The sequence below is a fragment of the Notothenia rossii genome (assembly GCF_949606895.1).
Source record: "Notothenia rossii genome assembly, chromosome: 12".
NCBI lineage: Eukaryota > Metazoa > Chordata > Actinopteri > Perciformes > Nototheniidae > Notothenia > Notothenia rossii.
In genome coordinates, this window is record NC_136911.1 from 10,252,033 (window position 1) to 10,277,811 (window position 25,779).

A 25,779-nucleotide genomic window follows, 5' to 3' on the forward strand; every position below is an offset into this window, starting at 1 on the left:
CGGGCTATTTTCCAAAATCCTAAGGAGAAATTTGATCACATTTAAAGATAAACCCATTACACTACCATCGAGAGAAAATATAGATATAGTATGTTATCATGGTATTAACCAAGTTCCAGCATTAGAAAAACACCTAGCCCCCCTAACAGTGGAAATGGAAAGGTTACGTTTTAGAGATTTTCCTAATGTCTGACTATAAAATGGTGACTGAATTCCTAAATTTCCTTTCTGAAACATTTCCATGACTTTATTGATCTGTAAAGGAGACCTTAGTGTTATTGTGACATCTAGTGTGCAGCCAAACATAAGTCCTAATCGATTTAGAGGATGACGGTAATGGAAAGATCCCACTGATTACAATCAACTATTCAACGTCATGTTGCCACAGTGAATTGTCAACAGGAAAGGGATGATGATTCGAGGCAACATGAAGTCTGTAATGAATCGAGTGCAGACATGGGCAGCCACACCTCAACCATCTCAGGTAACAGCACACTTGCCTGCCAGTCACCCATTAAACTGTATTTGACACAACAGGCTCAGGTGACACTTTCCTCTCGTTTGAGTCGAAGGCGTTTGTTTATTTTCTACCTTTCCTGGGTATGCTAGGTCTTTTAAATCAGGGATGATTTTAAACTCCATTTTCCAGTTTAGAACTACTTGCACATAAAGAACGCAACTTAAGTTTCATGTATTGCCTACAGAAATATTTATGAAGAACAAGTAAGGTGAAGATGTTCTATAACTGTTTGCCTGATAAAATAATGTAGAAAGGCTCTTAATCACCCATTTGTGTTGTTGCTTGTGCCTGCTCTACACTAGAGGCCTGTCAATGAAAAGAAGGTCAATGAAAAAATTTAGACTGTAGAGTAACAGTAAATCCCAGGTCATAATTAAAACTCAGGAAGATGAACAATGACTTATTAGAAGCTGGCATATCACAAAAAACTCAGCAAAATTAAGGCTAACATTTAAAAAGCTTTAAAAAAGGGAAACTATGGCTTGAGTAAAAAAATAAAAAAAAATAAAAAGTTGAAAATAATTGAAAAGTGATTAAAAGAGACCCCTGCTTTAATTTGTTAAAAAGGGAGATTCAATCAGTGAAAATTGCACAACCTCAAGAAACAATCTTTTAGTTTAAGGGAACGTATTTCACTTTAGATGTGTGTACGCCTGGGTTAAAGTATGCAGGGCTGTGTACACTCAATTACCAGTTTATGTGTGGGAAATGACTTGTGAATGTGTTTTGTGCATACGTGTATTGCTTACAAATCTGGACCTAATTGTTTTATTTACACATAATAAGAGTGAACAATTTGATCTCAAAATAAATGAACAGAAACATAAAAATATTCTTTGGAAACCTGGTTCCAAATGTGATAATTTCACAAATATACTTTTGTGGTTACACTTAACTTTGATTGAAGATTATATTTTCATATTACGGCAATCTGACACTAGCTGGGTCTCTCGGTATGCTGGAGAGGACATAAATATCAGCCATTGAGTCAGTTATACAAAAACAGAAGTTGACTCAAGTGTTTTGTCAGCTTAGTTCCCTTTTCGGCAGACAGCTCAGTAGTCATGCAGAAAAATGATACAAGTTCCCACTGTATCATTTCATCTCCTGCTCTTTTGACTGTACTGTAGACATTTAGGCAGCTTGTGTTAAGATGTGAATCCTTAAGCTCTTCATTTAGAGACAGGTGGAACATGATACTCACGAGGAGTCTCCTTAAACATTTCTGACACCCGATATCCACCACCGCCACCACCCACTGTACCTAGCTGTCGTTTCCCCTTTGCATATACCTGGGGTGGACACAATAACAAGAAAACTTACACAATCTAATGCAGAAATGAGATACAATTAAGGCAATTAAGGTTGGGACAAACGTCATAAATTGTTGCTCTTGTACTGGTAAGCATCATCTGTCCACTTATTATGTGTACTTTGAGTCTATACCACATTACTTAGCCAGCTTCTGATGTCCTTTCAAAGATAGATTTAGCTTAACACAGTCCTAATTAGGCATTATTCTGTCCTACCACAGTATGTAGTGCCACAGCAAAGGCAATAAGGCCACAATGACTCACTGCAGTTGCCATACTTAATTAAGCCTTACACCTCCTGCTGACCAACACTGGAAAACCCCAACTGCAAAGGGTGCAAACCTCAAGTAGTTTTTTCCCACGTCTGTTCAATGTCCATTAAGTATCAGTGCCTTTCCATTTTGACCACATGCATTGTGTGTCTGAAATAAACACCAGCTTCACTTTAATATCAAGCGCATGAGAAAGATAAGAACAGGATGTCGGGTAGATTAAAGAAGTGTTTCCAGATCAGGTTAGTCTGGTGAATTGATTAGAGGATATTGTGTGTAATAATATAATAGGTATTTCCAAGTTGTGTTTGTCTTTTTGCCCAAATCCTAATTTGAGCCCATTTAAAAATTGGGTATTCGCCCACATAGAGGTTAGGGCTGTGCAATTTAATCGATCCTGCGATATATATCGATATTTTGTTTCCCGAGAAAGTATCGATATTTCAGCCGCGGATATCGATACATTAACTCCCATTCAAATCCCCCGTGTTCCGCCTGGCACTCTGCTCGCTGCCCATTCCCCCCCGTTCGCTTTGCATGAAGAGCGATTACGTCAGCCAACCGAGCCGCTAGTGTCGCTGTAGAGCATTTCTAGATACACAGACGCCGGTGTCTTCTTCTCGCAGTGAGTGCGAAGCGGTTCAGGAGAATGGCGGCAAACATTAACCACACTGGAGAGGGTCTTCTCTACCGCCGGAGATATCGGCCCAATCCCAAACCACTCCCTCGACGGAGTGAACTCCGTCTGTAGCCACACTTGCAGCTCAACGAGGCTCCCTCCTGTCCGATGGAGGGAATAAATACAGCAGCAAGCTTTGGGACGGCCTCCCCTCTCTCCGGCAGAAACAGGAAATGCCAAAAACAGGAAATGCCAAAAAGACAAAAAGTTTAAATTAATAAATCAAATAAAACTCCTAACATCTTTCATTGTGTTTCAAAGCTCTTTTAGTTTTAAACCTGATGTTTGTAAGCTTCTTAGTTTTTGCAACGGTCTGTAAATATACACAACTTTATAATAAAATGCACACATTTACCTTTTTCTAGACTAAACACAGGTATGATCCTAAGTTAAAACATATGAGGTTATCATGAGGTTGTTAACATCGCAGTTTATCAGTGGATGTTTGCTGGAACTACTTGTTAACAGCTTGACAGCAGCGGACACACACAGCGCGACTCCGGTCAGGTAGAGACCGGTCTCAAGTCAGCACCGCTGCAGACTCGCTGTTTGAGGGCTTGATAGCCCACTCCCCCTCCACACCGCTCCACACTCGTAGGCGGACCCTCCGTGTGAACGCGCAAACGGAGGGGTAGGGTGTAGGGGGCGGTTTGGGAATGGGCCATCGTCACTGCTCAGAGAAGTGCACTTCTCCCAGACCACGTTGATCAGATTATATTCCTGAACAAAAATCTGAAGAGAATGTAGATGGAGTTATGTAGAGAGGAGCCTTTCTGTTTAGTGTTTTTGGCTTAAATGTTACTCCTTTGGACTTGAATTATTGGCAGGTACATTTTACATTAAATGTTGTTCTTACTGACTTGAATTATTGGCTACCTCATATTCTGTGTTAAGCTAAAAATGCTGTAAAAGAATCTGTTCAGAACAGGCCACCTGCTGCACCTTTTAATTCTCCATTGTCCATTGTGATACTGCACTTTATGTACTTACGTTTCAAAGGCTTGTAAGCTACAGTTGGCACTGTTTCAATAAATGAAACACATTTTCTCACCACATCTTTTGAGTCATTTTGTCCAGCATTTGCAAGCTGTAGACTCTCTGTCTAGTCAGAGCCATATATTGTATAATTGATGCTTTCAGTTTTCAGTTGAATTAATTCAATCCAAGTCAATGGAACACTCACAAGATGTCACCAAAATCACACTGTCCCTTTCAAATCTTTCAGAAAATGATGTAAGTGTATCGAATTATATCGAATCGTATCGTTGGCTGAATATCGTGATATATATCGTATCGTGAGCTCAATATCGTGTATCGTATCGTATCGTGAGATTAGTGTATCGCTACAGCCCTAATAGAGGTCAATCTGATACCTATATAGTTTCTAAATGTACCAAGCTGCTTTATTTCAAATACTAAATGACCTGGGTTTTCAAAACTATTAAATAAGATATTCATAGACTTCCATCCATCCATCTTCTCCTGCTTATCCGTGGTCGGGTCGTGGGGGTAGCAGTTCCAGCAGAGAGCCCCAAACTTTCTTTTCCATGGCCACATCAACTGACTGGGGGATCCCAAGGCGCTCCCAGGCCAGCGGAGAGATATGATCCCTCCACCTGGTCCTAGGTCTATGCCTTGGTCTCTTCCCAGCTGGACGTGCCTGTAACCCAGGAGGCATCCTAACTAGGTGCACGAACCACCTCAACTGGCTCCTATCGACGCGAAAGAGGAGCGGTTCAACTCCGAGTCCCTCCCGGATGACTGAACTTCTCATCTTATCCCTAAGGGAGACACCAGCCACCCTGCGGAGAAAACCCATCTCGGCCGCTTGTATCCGCGATCTCGTTCTTTGGGTCATGACCCATCCTTCATGACCATAGGTGAGGGTAGGAATGAAAATGGCCCGGTAGACAGAGAACTTTGCCTTCTGGCTCAGCTCTCTTTTCGTCACAACGGTGCGGTAAAGCGACTGCAGTACCGCTCCCGCTGCTCCGATTCTCCGGCCCATCTCACGCTCCATTGTTCACTCAGTCGAGAACAAGACCCCGAGATACTTGAACTCCTTCACTTGGGGTAAGGACTCATTCCCTACTTGGAGTGGACAGCCCATCGGTTTCCTGCTGAGAACCATGGCCTCAGATTTGGAGGTGCTGATTCTCATCCCAGCCGCTTCACACTCTGTTGCGAACCGATCCAGTGAGTGCTGAAGGTTGCAGACCGATGAAGCTATTAGAACCACATCATCTGCAAAAAGCAGTGTTGCAATCCTTATCCACCGAACTGCAGACCCCCTCCCCCACGACTAAGCCTCGAAATCCGACCCATGTATATTACAAACAGGATTGGTGACAAAGCGCAGCGCTCCGCCAACCCTCACCGGAAATGGGTCCGACTTACTGCCGAGGACCCGGACACAGCTCTCGCTTTGGGAGTACAGAGATTGGATGGCCCTGAGTAGAGACCCCCTCACCCCATACTCCTGCAGCACCTTCCACAGTAACTCCTTGGGAACTCGGTCATACGCCTTCATTTCATTTCATTTCAAACATTTATTCATCCAGGTGTATCCCATTGAGATCATTGATCTCTTTTTCAAGGCAGACCTGCTCAAGTAGGTTCCACATGAAACATAAAAACCGAGTCTACAAAACACATGTAGACCGGATAAGCGTACTCCCAGGCCCCCTCCAGGATCCTTGCGAGAGTTAAAAGCTGATCCGTCGTTCCACGACCGGAACGGAATCCGCATTGTTCCTCCTCAATCTGAGGTTCGACAATCGGCCTGACCCTCCTTTCGAGTACCTTAGAGTAAACTTTCCCGGGGAGGCTGAGTAGTGTGATGCCTCTGTAATTGGCACACACCCTCTGATCGTGTCAACCACGACCATGACAGTCCCTCAACACCCAGAGCCTTCAGCATTTCTAGGCAAATCTCATCCACCCCCGGGGCTTTGCCACTGTGGAGTTGTTTGACGACCTCAGTGAGCTCCCCCGGGAGATTGGTGTCGATCCCCCCTCATACTCCAGCTCTGCCTCTAACATAGAGGGCGGAGTTGTCGGGTTCAGGAGTTCCTCAAAGTGCTCCTTCCAACGCCCTAACACTCCATCAGTTGAGGTCAACAACGTCCCATCCTTACTGTACACAGCTTGGATGGTTCCCAGCTTCCCCCTCCTGAGGTGTCGGACAGTTGTCCAGAAAAACTTTGGTGCCGCACGAAAGTCCTTTTCCATGTCTTCTCCGAATTTCTCCCACACCCACTGCTTTGCCTCGGCCACGGCTGAGGCTGCTGCCCTTCGGGCCTGTCGATACCTTGCAACTGCCTCGGGAGTCCCCCGGGGTAACAAATCTCTGAAGGCCTCCTTCTTCAGTCGGACGGCTTCCCTGACCACTGGTGTCCAACAGGAGGTTCGAGGGTTACCGCCCCTGGAGGCACCTAGGACCTTGAGACCACAGCTCCCCGACGCTGCTTCGGCAATAGAGGCTTTGAACACCGACCACTCTGGTTCAATGTCCCCAACCTCCACAGGAATGCCCGAAAAGCTCCGCCGGAGGTGTGAGTTGAAGGCCTCCTGAACTTGGGCCTCCTCCAGACGTTCCCAGTTCACCCGAACTACACGTTTGGGCTTACCAGGTCTATCCAGAGGCTTCCCCCGCCACTCGACCCAACTCCCCACCAGATGGTGATCAGTTGACAACTCCGCCCCTCTCTTTACCCGAGTGTCCAAAACATACGGCCTCAGGTCCGATGATACGATAACGAATCGATCATGGACCTTCTGCCTAGGGTGCTCTGGTACCACGTACACGTATGAGCATCCTTATGTTCGAACATGGTGTTTGTTATGGCCAATCCATGACTAGCACAGAAGTCCAATAACAAACCACCACTCTGGTTCAGATCAGGGGGGCCGTTCCTCCCAATCACGCCCCTCCAAGTGTCTCCATCATTGCCCACATGTGCGTTGAAGTCTCCCAGCAAGATTAAAGAGTCCCTTTCAGGAGCCCCATACAGGACTCTTTCCAGGGTCTCTAAGAAGGCCGTATACTCTGAACTGCTGTTTGGTGCATAAGAACACATAACAGTCTAGGGATGGGTATCGTTAAGGTTTTAACAGTAGTACTCAGTGTTTCCCCTACCATTGTCTTGGCGGGGCGCTGCGCCCTGCCAACGGAGCCCCACGCCCTGCCTGAAATTCAAGGTGTTTTTTTTTTGTTTACTTTTTTTTTTTTTATTATTTAAAAAAAAATATATATATATAGCACCAAATTGCAACTGAAGTAATCTATCTACGGTCACGTTTCACATTGAACATGTGCTCTTTTATTAAATAAACTAAACGCCTATGTTATTTATCCAATGTGCATGTTTCAGTGTCCACTGCCTTGCGTATTCACATTCTCCCTCCGCTCCCCCCCCACACACACACACGCGAATGCACACACTCACAATCAGAGACAAGAGCGGAGGAAAGAAGGAGAACAACAGCTCTGCTTTCTGCCCGTTTGTGTCCCCCCCCAGTTTCAAATTCGTTTAGCAAGCCGTTATCGTCACGGGAGAAGGACACAAACAGCCTGGCCAGGTGGACGCGCGCGAACGCGACAACGAACGTAGCGTGCGCATTCTAAAAATAGCTCACAGATGGTGAGCAGGTACCGCGGTTTTGAACTACAGTATTGAATTTGACAGAAAACAACAATGAAACGCCAGCAGAAGAATAGTCTAATGAGTTGGGTGGAAAAAAAGACAGGAGATGTGAGTTGGTTTATTCAGTAAATTAGCTCAGGATAATTGGATGTTCTGTCTACACCTGTTGATGTGAGGCTAATGCATGATTTGCTAGCTTGATGCTACCGGCATTTAGCGGCAGTGACTCAACAAATTTCCACTTAAACTGTATCGTCAGCAATGTATGACAAGCAGACTGCTTGTTTAATGTTAGACTCACACCAATAGCTCAATATGATCATAACACGATTGCTTTCATATCAGAGATCAGATGAGGTGGAGCTGCCTCCAGCAATAGAGGATGAGGCAGAGAGAAGCAGCAGCAGCACAGGGTTGCAGCCGGTATGTTATATGCTGTAGTTAGGTGATTTAAATGTATCAATGAAAGGAAGAAGTGTAGGCTACATGATAAGAAGGGAATACAGTTTGAATTAAAGTAATAAAGTACAGTGTAACACTGTACTGTATTACTTTTTAATGTACAAATACTTTGTTACTGTACGATATCAATAACAATAATCCACAGCTCCTCTCTCTGCTCCAGAGGATAAAAAGAATTCGGGTGCCCCGGAAAAAAAATTCGGGGTACCGGAGCAGCACCCTGCCACAACCTCAAACAGTCACACTCCAAACTCCACTATGGCCAAGACCAAAGAGCTGTAAAAGGACACCAGAAACAAAATTGTAGACCTGCACCAGGCTGGGAAGACTGAATCTGCAATAGGTAAGCAGCTTGGTGTGAAGAAATCAACTGTGGGAGCAATTATAAGAAAATGGACATACAAGACCACTGATAATCTCCCTCGATCTGGCGCTCCACGCAAGATCTCACCCCGTGGGGTCAAAATGATCACAAGAACGGTGAGCAAAAATCCCAGAACCACACAGGGGGACCTAGTCAATGACCTGCAGAGAGCTGGGACCAAAGTAACAAAGGCTACCATCAGAAGATGAAACGTGGCTGGGTCTTTCAGCATGACAATGATCCCAAACACACCGCCCGGGCAACGAAGGAGTGGCTTCGTAAGAAGCATTTCAAGGTCCTGGAGTGGCCTAGCTAGTCTCCAGATCTCAACCCCATAGGAAATCTTTGGAGGGAGTTGAAAGTCTGTGTTGCCTAGCGACAGCCCCAAAACATCACTGCTCTAGAGGAGATCTGCATGGAGGAATGGGCCAAAATACCAGCAACCGTGTGTGAAAACCTTGTGAAGACTTACAGAAAACGTTTGACCTCTGTCATTGCAAACAAAGGGTATATAACAAAGTGTTGAGATGAACTTTTGTTATTGACCAAATACTTATTTTCCACCATAATTTGCAAATAAATTCTTTAAAAATCAGACAATGGGATTTTCTGGATTTGTTTTCTCACAACTTGCACAATTGGTGGCTGACTAAATACTTTTTAGCCCCACTGTATGTGGAATGGCATTTATGTTGGTCGACCTTTACTAGTTGACAGCTGTTACATTGTGTCAAAACTAATTTCTGTCAGGAATGGAAAAAGGAACCAGAGAGAGAACAGAAAAGCTCTGTGGAAAAAAAACTAAGCCCCCCCCCCCCCCCCCTCCTGGATCTCAGATGATGATATACTTATGCATTGTGTAGCGTGTCAAGAGTTCCTAAGAAGAACATGGGGTTATTTTTAAAGGGTATTGATGTAAAGTGTATCTGCTTAACATTACAAATGTGACAAAAATATATAAAAAAATGTAAAAAAGGTATAACTGAACCAGCAGTGGTCTCGCAGGTAGTAAAGTGAGAAAAAGTTAAGATTGTTAACATTATTTAGATCCCTATACTAAACAAACCTGCAGTTCTGACAACAGCTAAACAGTTCTGTCAAAGCAGGGAGTTTAAACTATTTGGATAACAACACATTTGTGTGAAAACTTTCAATTACTACGTAGGAAAATAAAGGATTGTTAGACAACAAAGACATGTACCTGCATGCCTTCAGGGCAGAATTGAGTGCATTTGCAGCTGACTGACTCCTTACTTCATGCTTTTCACATCAGAGAGGCTAACCATGCATTACCTTTAATGCTAAAATGGTATTATGCCCTTTCCGAGGATTGGGTTAAACGGTTGCTATGTGCATTTCCCAAAAAAGAGGAGGAAAGTCCTCCCGTCTAACCAGAGACGGAGTGACGGACACACCCCTTGTCCTGAGTTTGCATGTAAATAAGGAACAACTGGAACAAACATCCCTTACAGGATTGGCAGGGGAGGCCGTGCGCTGTGAGCAGATATAGGGGAAGACAAAGCCCAGTTGGTGTGCGTGTGCTGACTGCTGGGCTCCAAATAAAGCAGAGGGCAGCACATGATAGCCAAAGTTGCATGCCCTTTCAAACATGAATGCACACACAAGCATGCAAACGTAATGCTGAGGAAATTCTGAAGACTTGCATTCATTTACTAACACATTCACACTGATCCCACCTCAAATCATTAACACTCTCTATGCTGTGTTTACTAAACCTCAGGCTCTGTGTCCAATTATCTTCTGTTATTGAGGTACATCTGGAGCCAAAGGGCAGTAAAACACATCAAACAATCACAGGCATTCACACACACGCACATGCTGAATGTGTTAACCTCAAAGAGTCCTTAAGACCTTGACATATCAGTCAACAGATGGTCCGCGTATATCACTGATGCTACAGTAAAACACCAACATGGTTAGAAAAAAGGTTTTGCATTTTCATGCAACTAACTACTTTTATGGAAAGACATAGCTATGGTTAGTTTTGTAAAGCTTCTAAGTGGTTCATAAGGAGCTAAATGTTTTGGAATAATAAGGCAATTATACATGAATAAAGTTCAGAGACTTGAAAGAGACATTTGTATAGTCTAAATGCTAAAAACACTTGTTCCTACATTTCCCATAATGCAGATAATAGCATCGTTTCATAAGCCCCTTTCTGCAAGTTCAACAGCAATATCTTCTGATTTCCAACCCCCCCAGTTTTTAACACAAGCTTTCTTTTAAAACTTGTGGTGTTGTTAAACCCAAGCCAAAATAACCCCTTATGATTTTGACAGGGTTATTTTTAAAAGACTTTGACAATCTTAAAAATCTGTGCAATTCAGTAAGTCTTTCTAGTTCATATATTTCAATTAAAAAAGGTATCCAAAAACAAAATAAGGTAATATCACAACATTAGCACCGAGCACAGGGGGCATGTATTATTGCCTATGAGCAACAGGTTGTATGAGTCAACCTTTGTACTCCTCTGCAACAATCTCAACAGTGTTTCCCAACTTCACAATCTGCAAATGTGTGAACTGTCAGTGAGAGAGATTGACAGTCCCTCTCTAAATACTATCCAAATGTATATCTGACACCTTTTATCCCTGCAGAGACTTGTGTATCTTTCACTCCCTGCTTAATCCCTCATAAATCCAACTGCAATCTTAGTCATCTTGTGTATCTGCACAAGTAGCAGGAAGCATCCTCTGTGTGATTAAATTAACTATAAATATACTGATTACATCAATGATACTCTGTTTACCGAGTAGGGCTGCTCAATTAAATCGTATTTTAAAATCGCAATTATGATTATGGCTTAAAACGATTACGAAAACAACGTAATCGAAATAAAACGATTATTTTTTTATTATTATTACTTTTTAATTTCAAATGTATTTATTTTTTTTTTGGTTTTTCAGTTGAATTATACTTAAAGTTCAGGGTAATCAACTGTTACTGTCATTTTTTTTTTCTCCAATAAATTCATGTTTTCAAAATAAATGGATAATCGTTTTTAATAATCGTGATATCAATCATTGACCCAAATAATCGAGATTATGATTTTTGCCAAAACCAAGCAGCCCTATTACTGAGTATACTTGCTGAAACACATTCTTACCATGTACTTTATACATTTAGCCATATTCATATATTTACTTTATTTACCAAACACAGCTTGGTCTCTGCGTCACAGACTAAACAAGTATAAAGAATATTTTTAGATCGCCTGGAAGACTTTAATAGGAGGGAGGGCAAGCCAGTGAAACAACCAGCATCTATCATTTAGACGATTAGACATTTAGAACAGACTCTGCTTTTTTATATCATTCAAACACTAAACTTCTTTGGAACCACTGCTTCCTCTTTACAGTGTTACTTCATCTCCTCTTATACATTGGTTGTGAAACCTCAATGAGAACGCTGACAGAATGTCCACATTTGTACAGTTAAAGTTGCTCTGAATCACACACAAAAAGGGTTGTGAAGGAAATGCCAGTCCATCCAATATCTTTATTATTATTATTATTATCTAGACGCATTATGTGCTTCAGTATATCAACTTCATCATGCAGCAATTACATTTAGCAGACACATCCAGTATGCAATCAGTAAATAGATTACAGAAAAACAAGTACGCCGTATGCCATTAGTCTTGTATTGATTGCAATGACTGCAGTAGGGGAAGGAACTGAGGAAATTGAAATCCAGTACAAATAACACAAACAAAGGGTTGATCAATACTCCTTTTTAAGATGCATGACAACCAGTTATCATCCAGGGAAATTACAGTCCAGTCCATGTATTCTTTTTTGGTATGTCATCATTTCATTATCTCTCACAAGATTGAAACAATCCTCAAACCAAATCTATGTCAAGCATCAAAATCACTGAACCAACAGTCAAATGTTTTTTCATAGTGTTAGCCAACCCTTAAAGTTTGCAAAATCAACAACAAGTAGAGGATATTCTTTCTATATAACTGGATTAGATAAATGAATAACTTCAACTTCTAAGAGATGTTTTTAAGCGTAAAAAAGCCAAAGATATTCAATTATACAAAAATAGAGAATCTTATCCTATGAGAAGGACATGGACTTCTACTTAGTTAGTTTGTGTCAAAAGGAGAAGAGAAACCCATTTTCCCACGGGGTTGAATAACTTAATTGGTCGATCTTAACTGTTAACACACTTCTCATTGTTCCACCACCTAATTGAGTATGTTACCACAAAGGGGATGCAATCTTTTACAGAGCCATGTATCAAATAGTTTGCAGATTATAATTTTTACTATTCAAAGTTCACACACAATTTGCTCTGCCATTGTACGTGAAAGAAATGCAAGAGCCGTGAAAAGCCTGAGTGCTGCAAACACAAGCTACTGTGGATGAAGGTGCACAGCACACCCATCTTCTTCTAAGCAACTTCATCTGATTTGGAATGAAACTTAGTGTATGCATTCAAACTGAATAGACGGGTGCCAGGAGGAAATCATATGGAAGACATTTCTGTTCTTCTTCTACCCTTGTGTGGTGGAAGTACTGACAATAAAAAATAGAATACACAAGCCACTGAGGACAAAAATCTTGTTATGTCTTCTAATCTTCCAAGCCTACATAAAATAAAATGAACACATTATTTGAAATTACAGGACTATAAATCACATTACAAAATGTCAATAGCGACACACTCGTCTGTCGCAATGATTCATCACCAGTAAAACATAATCAGCATAGTAATCACTCATTTTCCATCAAACGTTTATGCTTAAAACCTCATTTTTTCCACATAACAGTTTTCCTTTATTTCTCAACTGTGACATTGGAAAAAGCCTGTGTGAATCCAGATACAAGTGGAAAGAAGGGACCCATTTTCCTCACAACAATCTATATTCAAAATAAACACCACCAAAAATAGACTCCTTTTAGCAGCTCAGTGCAGTTAAACATAACTGCATCTGCTCTAACAATCAATGCACACACACTTAGCCATCAGCAAACTGTAATTCTGCATGCTTGCTTGGCCTGTGTGCCAGGCAATTATTCCAGCACCTTCTTACCCTCAACCTGTTGCTATAGAAGCACCTTGTTTGTGAGCAACTGGTCCAACAAGGCTTAGAAAACAGACTGCTGCCAAATTATGGTTCAGTGAGAGAAAGACATGTTAAATTTGATTAGGAAAAAAACAACAGCAGTGATTTGTGGAAATATCATGTCATGAATAAATGCCCATAATGAAGAACATTATGCACATTTTGAATGACCAAGTAACACAGGCACACCTTACTTTCTACTACAGGATCATTTGAGCACAATATATTGAGTTTAATTAACAGTGTACTGAAACATGTATTTCTCAAACCTGCCTAAAGTTTTTTTCTCTGCTCTCTATTGTTTAGCACTATTGTTGTTTACACTTTTTGAAATTATACAACAAGTGTCAAAAGGTAGTCCATTAACTAAAAATAAGAACTTGTGGTGCGTTCAAGTTACAAAAGGGGTACCTCATATAGGTGAGGAAAATGTGACATAACGCTAATGCTAATAAACATTTTACATTTTAAGCCATCAAAGTCTTCGAAGGCATTTTCTGTAATTAAGTGGCTATGTTCTCTGTGGACTGTTAGGTGACAAATTATCTTTTCAAAATAACTTAAACAAAAAGTGTTTTAAATAAGTTGTCTGACTTTCTAACTGACACTAGTGCTAGGTGTGTTCTTAGTGCTACATTGTTGGGGTACTGACGCCCCAAAACGTTACATAACTAAAAGGAGGAAAAACAGCCAGACAAGTGGAGTGCGACGGCTAATCCTCTCGTATATAGAAGAGATAAGAAGTGGGACACACATGGAGTTTTTAACTGCCATCTGTCTTACCCATAGGTCTTACCGTACTTGTTGGGCTCTCTGTTGTACTCTAGGATAGGCACCGCCACAGCGTTGGGCTCCTGCGGCTCGAACACGGAGTCCTCCCCCGCCTCTTTTTCCTCCACTATGCCACCGCTACCGCTGCTGCTGATGGTGTCCGGTGCGGGGTCAGCGACAACCGCGTCCCAGTGCACCCCCTCCGCGGCGACCCCAACTCCTCTGTCCACCGGGACTACCACAAATCTTTCGCCCATGTCCCTCCCTCGTGCCCCGTCGGTCGCACTTTTAATGGAGGAAAAACAAACACGCCGCCCGGCTTCTTACCTCAGTGGTGCACACTCGTTAGGGGCAAACACACAGACAGCGTACACACACGCTCACGGGCTGATCACAGGATTGATTACAGTACAGACGTTCCCGCCCCAAACCTTCTCTGATTGGCTGAGAGCACCAAGGAGCGTTGTCCATCTACCCCAGAAGCAAATCAGAGTGCTTGGAACTTGTTAATTGTGGAATCAACCAGTTCTGGTTCTGAATCAATACAATTATATACCTATAAGTGAATTTCTCTGTAATTGTTTATAATTTAAAAAAAAAATACTAATACTAATACTAATTTTAGCAAAATGTTGTATTCAGTCTTAAAATGTTTTTTAATTAATATCATTCCCGTACAAAGCCTTCGATTTTTCTTATTTCAGAGTAAATCTCTTAACATACTCAAAATTGTATTTGAAAATATGTTCACTTTGGCTTATACTTAGAAAATTGAGTCAGGCCTCTTAGCAAAACAACACAGCTAAATATAATGCTCCTTAAAATACTGCTGAGTGCCCTGCTGTCACAAGTGAGAACATGTACTGGCATATCACACTAAACTCATTACACACTTCTTTAATGGTCTCAAAATGATGGGGTAATTAACACTCACTCTGTACATCCTCCACACTATCAATAGCCTGTTAGGGAAACTCAATAAATCATTCTAATTTAAAAATCAGTGATAGTTTAGTCATTTGCCAACACCTTGCCAAAGCAACTTTGCTATGTTACAGCTTAGAACAAATGGTTTGTCAATACCTCAGGACAGGATGACCTCTCAAGTTTCCAGTCAGGTTTTGGTACATACTTTGTTGTGAGTTCACTTAAACTACCTGTTACCTAAAAACAAGTCAGTTCATTTGGAAACACTTAGGAGCATGCACTCCTTCAAACAAATTGTCAGAAGAATCAACAACATTTCTTAGCATCTCTCACATTTAAGCATCTTCTTTCACCACAATATATTCTTTGAATGGTGGTGCTTTTAATGAAGTTTCTGGCTCTGTTATCATCTGATGTCACAAATCCTATATCAAGGTCACCACCCATATATAATACATTGTTCCTTGGATAAAGACCCATCTGTCTACATGTATGTATGATCTGTATATGTAATGTGTATTTGTAAAGCGCTTTGAGTCATTGATAAAGCGCTATAATAAATATAAGGATTATTATTATTATTATTATTATCTGTTCACCAAATGCAAGGGAAATCTGTTCACACAGCCCTCTGGTAGACAATGTAAGAGGGTTGGAAACATTAGCCCCTTCACAGAAATTACATTAGTGGTTGCCTAAAAAGAAACAGGTTGTTTCACTGAACAACTGAAATGAAGCACACCTTGCAATGGTGATATGATAAATACAGTTACGTTAAACACAATTCCTACATATTTTTGACAGAAATGTAGGCATAGCAGCCTACACTAATGTCGCTCACAGATGAGTGTGTGATAATTGAATACGTGAATGAGTGCCCTGTCTATTATTTGCATCTCAGCTTGCACTTTGACCATGTCTGCCATTTACTTCGCAGCTATCTAAAACTCTCTGGGTGACCACTCAGACAAAATTGCTTGAAGCGTGCTATGTAGACATCTAAAATAGACAGCTGGCAGTACAGTCGGATGACCATTTCTAGAAAAAAATAACAAAACTATTTAAAATATTGGATTAACTTAATTTGCTGCATCAACATTCTAGCCATGCTGTCAAGTCGATTATAAAAAGGTTGATTTCTGTTATTGCAAAAGCAGGTTTGTGCATGAATAGTTTGCCTCATTAGAAATATAGATAAGCGATCCACAAACCATCTCCTCGTATCCTTCACTGTTTTCATAGCAACTGTCCTCTGGGACGGCACCAACAAACTGGCTGCTAAGGTGAAGTTGTTGTCAGGGGGCCTGACTGAGTGAGATATATGTAGTCCTCTTGACTTACTGTAGGCCTATAGCTTTTTGTTTTCAATGTCAAGACATTGTGACAAGTTTGAGTGTGTAATCTCCTTTATTGTCAATTTCTACTCTCAGGATTGCTTAGTCCCTCCCTTTTAATGTCACGCCTAAGACCAAAGTAGGTAGTTACATTAACTACTTCTTGATAGACTTTTCTCTATGGCAGCATTCACGGCCATTTACATTTGACTGGGGAAATCGCTGGAGCCAACGATGCGTGCCCCGAATATGGGTCAGCGCTATAGCATGAAAGGAAGCTTTTATTGTGAAACGAGACCCCCACTGCTGTGTCATTGTGTTCCGCCATGTCACAACAGACATTGGCGGCTCATAAGGCCGCACATCCTGGGCTCAGTAGTCTGAACAAATCCCAGAGGGGAACATGATGTGAGACTGCACAGGGGTGGTGTGAGGAGACGAGGCCCAGCTGCCACTCCTACGTGATTGGAGGGGCACCTCCCATACCGCAGACTCAAAGGCTTCATATATCTTAACACTGCAAGGTCTGTTGTTTTAATGTTGAAACTGAATACCCCTTTACTTTTACCCAAATCAGTCGAAGATGTACAAAATCACACATTCTAACACTACAAAGAGAGTGAAAGATCAGCCATAAACATTCCTCTGTTTGCATCCTTCAAATTATTTAACTAATATATCATATTCCATTTACTTGTATATAGACTCTTCTTGCACTATTTCTATTTTATTTGTATTTACTTGCACGTCTCAAAAGATTATCTTGCACTATACTTGCATCTGTTTTATTTGTTCCGTTTCCTATATTCATGTTGCACTGTTGACTTAAGTCTTTCGGCTACACTGTAGCTGATGTGCACATGACAATAAAGCCTTGAAATGATGTCCAATCCCTAAAGGTTTTTTGATTACTTCATTTAGCAAAATGAAATGCTCTTGTGCGTGATAACAACTCTTTCATTTATTAAGTCTATGGTTACCTGTTGTATAGATGCAAATCAACTATATATAAAGTAATCAGAAGATGGCTCAACCACATTAATTGTTTTCTAAACAACTTTGTCCATCCATGGTTGTTTGGTAGAAAACAATATACACATGGGGATGTCACACTAAAGCTTAGGAGGTAGGAAATGTGACGGGACTTGTTTTTTTAAACAGTGTGCAGATGGCATGCTGTTTGTAACGAGATCCCACGGGCTGCACAATTCATAAGGGACAGATGTGCATGTGTCAGTTTGTGTGTGTGCAGAGAGACACACAGAATACTCTGGACATCTACATTTACAAGTGATAATGTCTATAACAGCAACAGTCGGTAGAAAAATTAGTGAATCAGTCTGTCAAAAAAAACATAAAAGATGACAACATACAAATAGTCAAAAACAACGCGACCTGATTCATCAATGATACAAAAATGGATCTAAATCCACTCCATGGATTTAGTTGCTGATAATATTATATTTACAACATTAATAGTGTACATTATAATCCTATTGTTCTGACATATTGTCATTATAATGGGTCAAAGTCAAGTGTTTTTCTTTTACTTTCTTTGCCACAAAGTTACAAAAAATGCAATTCATTTTTGTATTTGCCAGCATGCCAGGGCCGGCCCTAGATTTTGGTGCCCTAGGCGAGATTATGATATAAAGAATAATTGAAAAATCTCTACAAAAGACCAATACACTACAAAAACTGAAACATATTGACATTGGTTATATACATAAAGAAGGTTTCAAATGTATTCATTATTGTATGAACATGTTTTAATTGGGGGGTGGACGTCACATCCTCTCGGGAGGTCCGGGGGTCTGCCCCCAACGAAAGATTTTTTTTAACATTTTCAAGTAAAATGCTTCAATCGGGGGCACTTTGAGCAGAATTACTAGAGACTAGATCTAGGGGGTACAACTCTAAAAACCCATATGAAAAAGACCGGTTTACATTTTAATAATCAAATAAGTATGTGAACATAACCAATAACCTACCATAGCCAATAACAAATACAAGTAACTTATTTTATTTTTGTTGTTCATTCATATCTTATTTTACCTAGTTAACATTTATTTATTCATGCATATTTTTCAATATCTCCAGTTTTAAATGATATTTTTGGTTTACTGTCCTATAGTATACATTGGAATGATTTAAAACCTGTTTTTTTTTCCTAATAATTATAAAGGTGTGCCTTGGAAATATTTGTTTACATAAATTGTGACCAAATCGTTTGAGACCCACTGAGATAACTTTGACTAAAGTGAACTATCTAAAAACTCAGAGGGTGCAAAGGGTGTTTACTTTATTCAATTATTAATGTAAATGTATTACATCAAGGGCAGAAAATTAGGCAGAATACAAATGTAAACATTTTTTTTTTTCTTTTGTGTCTCCAAGCGCAGCTCCCCTCCGGATCTGGCGCCCTAGGACTACCGCCTATAGTTCGCCAATCCCAAGGGCCGGCCCTGCAGCAATATGAACATGTTCTTTATTAGTACAGTGTTATTTTAAGAATTAAAGAGTGCTGTAGCATTTTTATATATTCTATATCCATCCATCCATCCATCTTTTCCCGCTTATCCGTGGTCAGGTCGCGGGGGCAGCAGTCCAGCAGAGAGCCCCACACTTTCTTTTCCCTGGCCACATCAACCAGCTCTGACTGGGGGATCCCAAGGCACTCCCAGGCCAGCAAAGAAATATAATCCCTCCACCTGGTCCTAGTTCTACCCCTTGGTCTCTTCCCAGCTGGACGTGCCTGGGACACCTCCCTAGGGAGGCACCCAGGTGGCATCCTTACTAGGCAGTGGCACCAGCAGGGGGGGGCCAGGGGGGGCCATGGCCACCCTGATATATTTGTTGCCCCCTCCACTGGCCCCCCCACCACACACACACCGCCCCGCCAGTCACGTATGCGTAGTAGCCTAGTTTATCTGATATTTAACAACAAATACACAGCCAGCGAGTCGCTTGATTTGAGCTTCCAACGCTGATACTGCAGCCCCTCCCTCTCCCACAGCTACCATGGTAACACTCTGATACTCGGCGCACCACTCTGATACTCGCGCTCACCATTCTGAGATTCGCACAGACAGCAGCAGGTTGCAGCAAAAAGTTTCTTTCTACTGACTGGACTGGAGTTGACAAAAATCCACCAGACTTCTAGAAGGTAAGTCGTATACGTTTGTTGCCTGTTAAGCCCCACAACACTTTAGGCTTTAGTGTGTTAGCTTTAGGTAGCAAAAAACGGAGATATGCTTAGCTTTAGCTGTTATTCTGATCAAAATGTGTGTTCAATGGCATTAAAACGAGAAAAACGCTGGAAGACCTGGAAAACAGGCTCGGGGCTCAGTAAAGGCTGGCTTGACTTCAGGTATAATTCGTCTGTTAACACACTTTGGCGGCTATCCTAGTTAGCCTTAGTTTAACTTGCTAAGCTAACGTTAGCTGATGTCGGTATGCTGGGCTGGTGTAATGCGTAGGCTACTATTAATCACTGCTGTGTGTAATGTCAATTTGCAGAAAATGAAGAGAAAGTCAACAGACATCTCTTCTTATTTTAAGAAAAAGATGAGTAAAGGAGAGACAGAGCTGGCAGGGGAGCAGCAGCATATAGGTTTAGTGAGGAGGAGGAGGAGGAGGAGGAGGAGGAGGAGGAGGAGGAGGAGGAGAAAGAAGAGGAAGAGGAGGAGGAGAAGGAAGAACAGGAGAAAGAGGAGGAAGAGCATGATAAGGGTGCACAACACCAGACAGCAGCAGGTCAGGAACTGGCAGCAGCATCAGTCAAAGAAGGGAAACAGAACAAATCAAAAGCAGCTGTTCCTGGACCACCAGGTGATGTGATGACTGTGACCCTGATAATGAAATGGATGCCTAGGCTAGAAAGTCATGTTGTGCTCATCATTCTAAAAAAGTACTATATTACTCATTAATCTTTTCTCTTTCCAAAGGTGATATTATAGTACTGTGTTACTAGCCATTTATTACTGCCCAAACACTGAGAGAGTAAAGTAATCTGGATAATTGTGTGGTTATAGTGTTTCTACATTAACAAATCATGACATAACCACTTAAAGCATTCTGATTCATGGTTATTGGTAGTTGAGTTTGAATAGAATTGTCATATATAACAGATAATATCTGTAATTAATTACTATGGAGAGGGGTTAGCTACTTGTTTTATAATCATTATTTTAATATCAGAATAACTGATTTTTCCTCTTATTTCTTCACAGACATCTCCCAGTCAAGAGCAGAGCAGCCCAAGCAGCCACACCTGAAGTTCTTCTCACAAACACTTCAGGGGGATCGAAGACGGTGCTTCTGTAAAGACTGGTTCAAAACTAAAACCTAAGTACAGTTTTATTAATGTGATTGTGACCTTTGTAATCATTTAAGTCTTCTACACACTTTAGGTCTGCAGCGCCTTCAAAATGAAACGAGAATATATGCAGTTTTTCCTCTTCTGTGTCCTGAGGTTATGAGCCGACCATTAGTCAAGTTTGTTTTCATAATGTTCTGTATGCTAATTAAAAAAAAGGGTAACCAGTTTGTTTATAAAGTATATACATTTTCAAAACAAATGGAATACAAGCTATATGTATTACTCTCACCACAGTGGACTAATCTAAAAAAAATTGAAATATGTCTCGTCACCTATTATCTGTCTAATACTAAAAGGTGGTGTTTTGTATCATTTATATAGTGAATGTTTTGAATTTGCTATAAAAGGTCAATAATAGATGGTGTTTTTGTGTTCAATCACAGTATGTATATGATACGAGGAGTGAAGCAGGTAGGACCCAAACACAGATAATACTGATAATACCTTTATTTAAAGGGCTCTTATCGAAAATCACTTGAAAACACAAAACACTCCACGGTGAACTTATTCACCAACAAAAGTCGGACCAACACTGAACACAGGAAGAGACAAGACTAAATACAGGGAGGGGTAATCACAAGACGAGAAACAGCCAGGCAGTGGAGGAGAAACACAAGGGCCACAGGTGAACACAATCAGACAACTAGACACACCAGGGAAACTAACCCAGGAGGAAAAACACAGGGAAAAGGACCAGACAATAACCCAGGAGGAAAACATGACAGGGAGAACAGCAAAACACCCAAACCTAGACATAGAAACGTGACATGACATGAGAATCGTGACAGAACCCCCTCCTCGAGGGACGGATTCTAGACGTCCCTAAACACCAAAAAAATAAATAAATAATCCAACAACGTCCAGCAGAGCGGGTGGAGGGGGTCCGGAGGACGGGCCTTGGCTGACAGCCCAGGGCATGGCAGAGAACCAGGAAGGGGTCTCGGGCGGACGGCCCGGGGGCAAGGCAGAGCTCGAGGAGGGGGTCTCGGGCGGACGGCCCGGGGGCAAGGCAGAGTTCGAGGAGGGGCGAAGATCACAGCGGGCAAACTCAGGGGGCCGGGCTCAAGGCCGAAGACCGAACAGCTCCGGAGGCCTGGCAGGAGCCGGTGTCGACCGGATAGGATCCGGAACCGGTGGGAGAGGTGTCGGCAAGATCCCCCACGGAAGAGGACACAGGGCCGGGAGGACCCCCGGCAGGAGAGCAGTCGGCGGAACCTCCAACGGCACAGGACATAGGGTTGGCAGGACCCCCGGCAGAAGAGTAGTCGGCGGGACCTCCAACGGCACATGACATAGGGTTGGCAGAACCCCCGGCAGAAGAGCAGTCCGCGGAACCTCCAACGGCACAGGACACAGGGCCGGCAGGACCCCCGGCAGAAGAGCAGTCGGCGGGGCCTCCAACGGCACAGGACACAGGGTTGGCAGGACCCCCCATAGAAGAGTAGTCGGCGGGACCCCCAACGGGACAAGACATGGAGTTGGCAGAACCCCCGGCAGGAGAGCAGTCGGCGGGATCCCCAACGGGACAGGACATGGAGTTGGCAGGACCCCCAGCGGAACCTCCAATGGCACAGGACATCGGGTTGGCAGGACCCCCGGCAGAAGAGTAGTCGGTGGGACCTCCAACGGCACAGGCCATAAGATTGGCAGGACCCCCGGCAGAAGAGTAGTCGGCGGGACCCCCAACGGGACAGGACATGGAGTTGGCAGGACCCCAAGCGGAACAGATGACGGCGGGACCTCCAACAGGATACGGGGAGCTGGAGTGGGTCGGAACACCGACAGGACACGAGGAGCTGGAGTGGGCCGGAAAACCGACAGAAAACGAGGAACTGGAGTGGGCCGGAGAGCCGGAACATGAGCCAGAATCATAGCTGCTGGGGCCGGTACTGGAGTCGGAACTGGAGCCGGAATTGAAGCCGGAACCATGGCTGCTGGGGCCGGTACTGGGGCCGGAACCATAGCTGCTGGGGCCAGAACTGGGGCTGGAACCATTGCTGCTGGGGCCAGAACTGAGGCTGGAACCATGGCTGCTGGGGCCAGAACTGGGGCCGGAACCATGGCTGCTTGGGCCAGAACTGGGGCTGGAACCATGGCTGCTGGGGCCAGAACTGGGTTTGGAACCATGGATGTGCGGGCCGGTTCTGTAGCCGGAACCATGGCTGCTGGGCACGGAACCGGAACACGGAACCATGGCTGTGTGGGATGGTACTGGAGCACGGAACCATGGCTGTGTGGGCCGGCACTGGAGCATGGAGCCATGGCTGCTGGGGCCTGTACCAGGGCCGGAACCATGGCCGCTGGGGCCAGAACTGGGGCCGGAACCATGGCTCTTGGGGCTCGGGCTGCTAGCCTGGACTTGCGACTCCTTCTCTTAGAAGCCGTTTGAAGTCTCCGTGGACCTCCAAAAGCCAGACGAGTTCCAGAGAACGACTCCTGGACAGGAGCAGGAACTGGGGCAGAAGCACGGGTTCACTTCAGACGGAACCCACCGAGGCGTATATGGTGCCAGGTTGGGAATTGGGAGGCAAGGAGCTAGCATGCCTGGGGCTAGCAGGCCGGGAATCACACACCGAGAGGAAATTTGAAATCCAGCCGGGTAAGAATCTCACCAAGCCTGGTTTTTCCGTAGCCATCTGGCGCGCCGCTGCCAAAACAGCCTCTCGCTGCTGAACTCCGGACGCTCCCCTCCATTCACCATAGCTGCAAGCCAGCAAGTAGGTGAATGAATACAGCTCCCAAATGGATAATCTGCTGGGTCCATTTCTCGGTTGGTTCATACTGATACTAGGAGTGAAGCAGGTAGGACCCAAACGCAGATAATACTGATAATACCTTTATTTCAAGGGCTCTTATCGAAAATCACTTGGAAACACAAAACACTCCACGGTGAACTCATTCACCAACAAAAGACGAACCAACACTGAACACGGGAAGAGACAAGACTAAATACAGGGAGGGGTAGTCACAAGATGAGAAACAGCCTGGCAGGGGAGGAGAAACACAAGGGCCACAGGTGAACACAATCAGACAACTAGACACACCAGGGAAACTAACCCAGGAGGAAAACATGACAGGGAGAATAGCAAAACACCCAAACCTAGACATAGAAACGTGATATGACATGAGAATCGTGACAGTAAATTTACCATTTTATACCCCTTGTGTTTTTGGGTCATGTTGAAATAAAATAGTCATGTTTTGAACCTTGATTTAATAAAGTCATGTCAATCATCTTTGATTCCAGTGTGACACAAACAGCTTTGTTCAGTCTAAAACTATTTATAACCTAGAGAGATAATATAACTGAAGAACATGTTGTGTTGCTGTTGTGTATTGTATGTATTGAGAATGCTGAACATGTTGTGCCTTACAATAAAGGAACTTGTTCAAATTAAGCTGTATTTGTCTTTTTAAAAAGGAAAGAACAACCAGCATACATAAAAAACGAAACAATAAATCGCCTAACACATGTATACTCAAAATACGTTTTTTTAAAATGTTGTTTGAAGTAAAATGTTAACTATCCGTATTATATTCACTTCAGATGAATAGTATCAGAAAATGTAAAATAAGAAACCAAAGTATATCAGTAGGTGATTCTCTTTGCCATTGTTTTCATCTAGTCTATACTTTTGAAACAATTAAATTATTGATTTTGGTGGGCCACCCCAAGATTTTCAGTGGCCCCATTTGGCCACCCCTATAAAACATTTCTGGAGGCGCCACTGTTACTAGGTGCGCGAACCACCTCAACTGGCTCCTTTCGACGCGAAGGAGGAGCGGTTCAACTCCGAGTCCCTCCCGGATGACTGAACTTCTCACTTTATCCCTAAGGGAGACACCAGCCACCCTGCTGAGAAAACCCATCTCGGCCGCTTATCCGCGATCTCGTTCTTTCGGTCATGACCCATCTTTCATGACCATAGGTGAGGGTAGGAACGAAAATGGCCCGGTAGACAGAGAGCTTTGCTTTCTGGCTAAGCTCTCTTTTCGTCACAACGGTGGGGTAAAGCGACTGCAGTACCGCTCCCGCTGCTCCGATTCTCCGGCCCATCTCACGATCCATTGTTCCCTCACTCGAGAACAAGACCCCAAGATACTTGAACTCCTTCACTTGTAAGGACTCATTCCAGTGGCGGCCGGCCCATAGGGGCGCCGCCTCCCCTCTTCCCACATTTTAGATTGTCATTAAAAAAAATATACAAATATTTAAAAAAAAATAATAATTTAATTTTCATTTTTATTTTTAATAAACAATGTACAATATCATATAGTTGGTATCAGAAACATGTATAATCTACAATAAAATCTCGTTTAAAATTGTGTTACGATCTAAAGTTACTTATAAGTCATGTGTTTCCTGCCTGGCCGCAGAAATCTTTGCCCGTGTATCATTACCCTCTCGTCTGGGCGGTAAGAAAAGAGCCCTAAGTGCAGCAGCAGCCAACCAAGTGCTGACTGTTGCTTCCTGAAAAGTACTATGCAGCCGAAACATAATTTCAGCCAATCAACGTCGTCAGATCTGATGGTCAAAGGGCTACAATTTCAGCCGGCCCAAGGCAGTCTGTGAGTTGTTTTGGTATCCAAGGAGACAAAACAGGGAGCTGTCATACACTCTGGAAGCTATCATTAGCAGCTAATATGAAAACTCAATTTTTGACATAAAAATTTAATTATGGATCATCAATAATTTTTTCAAAGTGACAGACACATTGGATTAACCTATGGATTAACCATCAACCGCGTTTTTCTCGTTTGAATGCCACTGAACACTTTTGATCAGAATAACAGCAAAAGGTGAGCATATCTCCGTGTTTTGCTACCTAAAGCTAGTCGTGTGATGTCTGTATTTGCTTCCCCTGTCGCGAGTTCTGATCGCTCAGTGATGATACTTATATTTCTAGAATCTGTGGAATCTCGGCTTGTTAGCATAAGCTTGTTTGTGAATATCCGATAAGTATATCGATCGATTTATACCTGGAGTGCGTTAGCATGTTTTCGCTCAGGGC

General features: G+C 42.8%; 1 protein-coding gene across 6 annotated transcripts in view; it reads right to left on the reverse strand.

Annotated features, from left to right (window-relative positions):
• Positions 1 to 14,571, reverse strand: part of slc12a7b (solute carrier family 12 member 7b) — an 80,742-nt gene extending 66,171 nt beyond the window's left edge. For 2 of the 6 annotated variants that reach the window (XM_079661771.1, XM_079661770.1), the window contains exon 1: positions 14,151 to 14,568. In XM_079661771.1, coding sequence (XP_079517897.1) covers positions 14,151 to 14,382 — 232 coding nt within the window. In that variant the 5' untranslated portion in view covers positions 14,383 to 14,568. Of the gene's footprint in view, positions 1 to 1,724; positions 1,759 to 14,150 lie in introns of those variants that run through there. The other 4 variants (XM_079661774.1, XM_079661776.1, XM_079661775.1 and 1 more) reach the window with 4 other exon arrangements.
• Between the last annotated feature and the right edge of the window lie 11,208 nt (positions 14,572 to 25,779).